Source organism: Limulus polyphemus, unplaced genomic scaffold, assembly GCF_000517525.1.
Source record: "Limulus polyphemus unplaced genomic scaffold, Limulus_polyphemus-2.1.2 Scaffold122, whole genome shotgun sequence".
Taxonomy (NCBI): Eukaryota; Metazoa; Arthropoda; class Merostomata; order Xiphosura; family Limulidae; genus Limulus; species Limulus polyphemus.
In genome coordinates this window covers 975,021-982,084 of record NW_013665732.1, presented here as the reverse complement: position 1 = coordinate 982,084, position 7,064 = coordinate 975,021, and the positions used below count along the sequence as shown (strand labels likewise).

Below are 7,064 nucleotides of genomic sequence, written 5' to 3'. Positions count from 1 at the left end.
TAATTTGTAGCTGAATAATATGCGAAACAGCTTGGCTGAATAATATGCGAAACAACTGACATAATTTGTAGCTGAATAATATGCGAAACAGCTTGGCTGAATAATATGCGAAACAACTGACATAATTTGTAGCTGAATAATATGCGAAGCTGGTTGTTACTTAACAAAGTACATAGGCCAGTTTCGCATATTATTCAGCACTAACTGACATAATTTGTTCCTATGTACTTTATTAAGAAACAACCAGTTTCGCATATTATTCAGCATCAACTAACATAATTTGTACCTATGTAGTTTGTTAAGTAACAACCAGCTTCGCATATTATTCAGCACCAACTGACATAATTTGTACCTATGTACTTTATTAAGTAACAAGCTGTTTCGGATATTATTCAGCAACAACTGACATAATTTGTACCTATGTACTCTATTAAGTAACAAGCTGTTTCGCATATTATTCAGCACTAACTGACATAATTTGTTCCTATGTACTTTATTAAGAAACAACCAGTTTCGCATATTATTCAGCATCAACTAACATAATTTGTACCTATGTAGTTTGTTAAGTAACAACCAGCTTCGCATATTATTCAGCACCAACTGACATAATTTGTACCTATGTACTTTATTAAGTAACAAGCTGTTTCGGATATTATTCAGCACCAACTGACATCATTTGTACCTATGTACTTTATTAAGTAACAAGCTGTTTCGGATATTTTTCAGCAGCAACTGACATAATTTGTACCTATGTACTCTATTAAGTAACAACCAGTTTCGCATATTTTTCAGCAGCAACTGACATAATTTGTACCTATGTACTTTGTTAAGCAACAACCAGTTTCGCATATTTTTCAGCAGCAACTGACATAATTTGTTCCTATGTACTTTATTAAGTAACAAGCTGTTTCGCATATTATTCAGCACCAACTGACATAATTTGTACCTATGTACTTTATTAAGTAACAACCAGTTTCGCATATTTTTCAGCAACAACTGACATAACTTATACATATATACTTTGTTTAGTAACAACCAGTTTCGCATATGTTTCAGTACCAACTGACATCTATATATTCTGTTCATTTGTGTAGCAAGGTATTGAAGTATTCAACTTGAACGACACATTATATGATGTGTAGGCTAAATCACTTAGTAAGAGAGCGCAAGTTTCGGGCATAGACGGCCCTAATATTTAACTGCTGACCAAATAAATAGCATTAAGTCAATGGCAGCCACCGCCTACAAGGCTACTCTAAATCGAATAGCAGAACTGACTGTCACTTTTATAATGTACCTACAGTTGAAAGTGCGAAACCTGTTTACTGATATATTGGAAGCTCGAACAATGAACATTCTGACCTGAAGCATATGACTCTAACCATTAAGTCATGCCTGATCTGTATTGTATAAAGATATAAAATATAATTTACTAAGCATTCAGATCATAGTAATATGCTTAAGTAGTCACTGAATCAATGATAGCTATTTTATATCATAAGCCTCCTAGTGGCTTAGTGGAAAGTCTGAAGGCTTATAACGCTAAAATCTGTGTTTCGATACCCATAATATTTTTCTTACCTTGCAAAAAGTTGATACTTTTTGATGGGTTAGATTTGTAGTAAGGGTAAGTGTACCTCATACCAGTATTATTTCGAGCTTTAGAATTTTAAAGGTTATTTATCAATATATGTATACTTTTCCACAAGTAGTACTATTAAGAAACAGAAACGCTACTCAGATAAACCATTACATTTATTTTGCTTGTTACAATCAGTTTGTGAACTTTCATTTTATTTTAGCTAACGATAAAAACTATTGTTAGGATATCTACATAATTAAAACTCAAAATTCGTCAAGTTTGCACTGTTGTTGTATATTTCTTAGTGCAAAGTTACATAACACTGGATAACAAAAGTTGCTACTGGAGAACCTAAGAGATTCGGGTAATTTGATGGTGCTGATTTCAGAAATGTAGTCAGAATTTATGCATCACCTCTAGAGTCTGAGTTATTGTAATCTCTCGATATTTTATCAGCACTATGTATTAATAAAAAGAATATGCAATAAACTCAGTAAAATAGATTTGTGCAATGAAATTACGTTTACTTGGACAGTTTAATGGGTAAAAGGCATACATTTTGGATAACTTCAAACATTAACTGTATGGTATTGTTCTAAAATTCCAAATATATTGTTCATATATGCTATTTATTCTCGATACAATTGTAGCGAATTGCACCACTTGTGCTTCATTTCCACGCTCACCTACTCCGCTCGGGAATCATGAAATCCTCACGTGCTCAGTTCGCTACAACATTCGAGAAGTCCCTCGACTGAGCATAAAAGAGGCCTCGCTTCGCACACAGTCAAAACAAAGTCCGATTTTCTTCCTCGCATAATACCCGCGATATAATCAAATTATGCAAAACCCTGTTTTTTTTTTAAATCTTTTATATTCTAGTTCTGTAAACATCGTTTGAAATGTTGGCTGCCTCCAGTTCAAGTAAATTCCGAAAGTGCAAAAATCACCCAAACAGTTTCTGTTACACTTGGGGAAAATATATTACAGTAAAACATTATACACAAGGTAAAGGTAGCTTACTGCTACTATTTTGGGGTATAAAGTTTGGGACCAAGAAAAACATTGGGTTCCACATGTGTGCTGTACATTTTGCTGAATAAGAAGAGAGCAAGTATGCCATTTACAGTTCCTATGAGATGGCATGAGCCCAAAGATCATCTAACTGACTGTTATTTTTGCGTGAATAATGTTTCTGAATATTCAGGCAAAACTAAAAACTACACTAAATATCCAGATATTGCATCTGCAATGAATCCAGTACCTCATGGGGATGGTCTTCAAGTAGCACACCCACTAGCGAATTGGGAAACAGCAGAATAATTATATTCCTGTGGCACCTCAACATAAACTGCCTCATATGATCATAAAACAAGAGCTAAATGATCTGATTCGTGACTTGTCTCTATCAAAGCAGCATGGGGAACTTCTTGGTTCTCGTTTATAGTAATGGAATTTATTGGTTCCAGGAACAAGAATTTCAATTTACCAAAGTCGCCATCAAAGTCTTGCTTCTCACTACAACATGCAATATACTTTGTGTTTCTGTATAAACGTTGAGGCATTAATGGAAAAAGTAGGTACTGAACTTCATCCTCAACAATGGAGACTTTTTATCGACTACTCTAAAGTTAGTTTGAAAGCCATACTTTTGCACAATGGGAACACTAAAACATCGATTCCTGTTGCTCATGCAGTGAACATGAAAGAAAGTTATCGAAGCATGCAGTTTATACATTCTTAAATGCGATTTCAATGAATAGATAAGATTATTAAAAAAGTTATTTTCACGATATATAAGAATATTTGGAAGAAATCTATCATCACTCGAAAACTAGAGTTGATCAATAATTTTCAACATGAATTTAGAATCAGCATCGTTAGATTACTTAGAAACAGTTGCATTTCTTATAGTAGCAGAGGGTTTCTTTTTTGTTGCCCAGTGTAATGGGCTATCTGCACTCCATTTTAGCCCTGTAAACTTACCGCTAACCCATCGGATGGGATCGAGGTAGTACTTTATTTCTGGTGGGATTTTAGGCACTTTTAGTTTCGGACTGTCAAAACGAAGTGGGCTAGTCGATTACCAGTAGTTACACATAGTTTAAATACATATTACTTATTACATACAACATATATTACCAAATCTGGATATTGTGTTTCAAGTCTTAATGGGATTTGTTTTTTGTTTTTGTTTGAAGTTAAACACAAAGCTACACAATGGGCTATCTGTGCTCTGCCCACACGGGTATCGAAACCCGGTTTCTAGCGTTGTAAGTCTGCAGACATGCCGCTGTGCCACTGGGGGGCATATTAATGGGTAGAATAAAAATATCAGTACTTTAAGTTGGCATTTTTTGTTACCACTTTGTTTCAAGCTTTGATTTTAGCTCTTAATAGTTTGATTTGTTATAGGTAAACCTTTACCGATCGTAACATGGTGGAGAGGATTTGTTCAAGTTGACGACAGCTTTCAGGAGATCGGAAAATACAGCGTTCGAAATGACTACATTATTCACGAGCTAACACGTGAAGATTTTATGGCCGAAATCTCCTGTCAGGCCTCCAATACCAATCTAACTTCACCAGGGGTCGCCACTGTCATTATTGACATGAACTGTAAGTGTGTGTGTGATTAAAATTTTAGAAAATGCAAGAGCTAAGTGACTAAAATATAAGAGAAAAATAATTTTTCTCCCAATAGAAAATAATTCTAATATATATATATATATATATAACGCAAAAGCAACCAGCTAGTTTTTCAGATAATCAGTGAGACGTAAATAAAACTAAATTAATTTTTGATAATTTAAAATTGTTTCGTTTTTTTTTTTTTTTGCAGTTAAACACAGAGCTACACAATGGGCTATCTGTGCTCTACTTAACATGGGCATCGAAACCCGATTTTGTGTATTCTTATTGCAAAGCCACATCGGGCTATCTACTGTATCCACCGAAGGGAATCGAATCCCTGATTTTAGCATTGTAAATCCGAAGGCTTACCGCTGTCCCACCAAGGGACGAATTTTAGGAAATAAGCCCCCAAACTTATTGAATCATGAGGGCTTTTTTGTAAATGGATTGTAAGTCGAAACAAAATAACTTTTTTTTTGAAATACTAGAATTCTTAAGCTCGTTTGTTTGTAGTTATGCACAAAGCTACACAATGGGCTATCTGTGCTCTGCCCAAAACGGGTATCGAAACCCGGTTTTTAGCGTTGTAAGTCCGCAGACATACCACTGTGCCACTGGAGGAGGGACAAATCCTCAAGCAGTCTGTATTGAGATACAATGATAAAATAATACTGCAAACTTGCGTGATTTAATCTTAGGTAGTACAGTGTATGTAGTAATATAACACAAATCTTAAGAAAAGCAAGTTTAATGTTATACAATAAATATTTAAAAATGAGACTGTCTCCAGTCTTAAGATACAATAATAATTTACTCTATAAAGCTGAAATACCGTGAGACTAGGAACAGTATAATCTCCATATGTTTCGACAATTTACTGCGCCATCTTAATCTTAACATGTGGTAATATATTTAAACAAATACTACCATGCATTCTTACTTGGATTCTGTATGGTAGGTTTAATCCTAATGACCTGATATAATGAAAATTTGGGGTGTAAAACTTAACGACGTTACTTGAATACTTATATGTATTTTTGTCAAGTTTGGTTTGATTTAGGTAAGAATATGGTGTCTCCTTATGACATCAAGTATATGCTGAGAGAAAATATTACTATACAAATTTTCAGTAAAGCCTATGGAAGTACGAGTTATTTCGACCCACCGCCATTTTTGTGCTGGTCGGCAGTTTGGTGTTGAGTGTCAGACGACGGGATCACGACCTCCTGCTAACATCACTTGGTGGCTTGGAACCCGAAAATTGACGGATGCTTTGGAGATCGTAAGGGATGGTGGAAACCGAACCGTTAGCAATCTGGTCTTCATTCCGATAAGTGACGATAACGGAAAATACTTGTCCTGTCGAGTGGAAAATATAAAAATGCCAGAAATTTCAAAAACAGATGGATTGATTCTAAATGTTCATTGTAGGTACACTAATATGATCCATAGAAATAGATTGTTAAATAAAATATTCATTCTTCTTCATGCACGAATTTTATTAAGATATTACACAAAGGTACGCTGTTTTAAAACTGTGTAGAATAATTCATTTGTTTGTTTCTTGTTAAACACAAAGCTACAAAATGGGCTCTGCACACCACAGGTATCGGAACCTGATTTTTCAACTTATAAGTCGTCACACGTATAGCTGAGTCACTAGCAAAGATATTGTAAATAAAGCTATACATACTTTTTTTTTCAAATGCATGTCGAATTTTACATAAGTTGTTTAAGGTCCATAGAAACCTATAGAAGGTTAACATTTTATAATACATTTCTTTATAATAGTTTGCACTGGATAAAAAAGTTTCAGTTGCTTAATTTTTCTATTCACAGACTATTAACAACATAAAGCACTTTAAAATCAGTTTGGTAATACACTTATTCTTTTTTTATTTTTCTTATTTATTTCATTCTATAATTTTCTTTGTAATATTTGTCGTTTTATATTAACTTTGGGGAAATCATAGGCACATCGAATGTATTGTTTTTTCTGGTTTTAACAGTTTTATTGAAATAATCGTAGACAACCAAATATCGTTAAAAGGAAACGAACTGCTTCCATCAAGTTGAACTTATGTTGCTGTAAGTGTTATAAAAATTAAGTATTTATAACAATCATTTTAAAAGTCACAGTAATGACGTTTCCTTGTGTAAAGTTTACAAATCAGCAACTACACTGCATATGTGGGTGTCGCCATGTTGCAAGCTCTTATCGATGGTGAAACCATTAATAGAGTATTCCGTGACGTCGTTAACTCTATCCAGTTTAGGGAAAATTTGGCAAAACCTGACGACAAAGAGTAAGTAGATACAGGGGAAGAAGAAATATATTCAGTTTTTGATTGGAATTAGGGCACTTTGCACTACTGAAGTAGACACTTCATAGACTATTAGCAAATGGCCGTTGAAACAATTCAACAATTTGCAGTCTACCAGAACCCTTGAATCAGAGCTATATGCAATTTAATTGTCTTGTGGGCCGTTTACAACCGTCTTTTGGCACTCCACGTGTTATTTCAATTGCGAAAACTGCATTGCGTTTGTTTTTAAGCAAAGGAGACTGAATGCAATGCATTGTTGGCAATTTTTCTTTTTTTCGATGCAATAGGTGTATCCAGCACATTAGAGCGCTCAGCTTCACCAAGTAGCCACTTGGATGTTTCCGCTGGATGCCACCGTTTCTTGTAATTTTACTGAGCGCAAGGAAAGGCCGTTAAGGAAGTGAGCGTTTTTTGGCAGTTGTCATTTCTATAAGAAATGTCAAAGGGGAGATATTCAATTCAATTATTTCATGCATGTATATGATACCAATAGGAAAAAATAACCGAACAACAACAAATAT

General features: G+C 34.5%; 1 protein-coding gene across 1 annotated transcript in view; it reads left to right on the top strand.

The window, feature by feature from the left end:
• LOC106472622 overlaps positions 1–7,064 on the top strand; it is a 42,433-nt gene that overhangs the window by 6,117 nt on the left and 29,252 nt on the right. The window contains exons 4-5 of the mRNA XM_022402091.1: positions 3,998–4,201; positions 5,347–5,643. Of these exons, the coding sequence (XP_022257799.1) occupies positions 3,998–4,201; positions 5,347–5,643 (501 nt within the window). The remainder of the gene's footprint in view (positions 1–3,997; positions 4,202–5,346; positions 5,644–7,064) is intronic.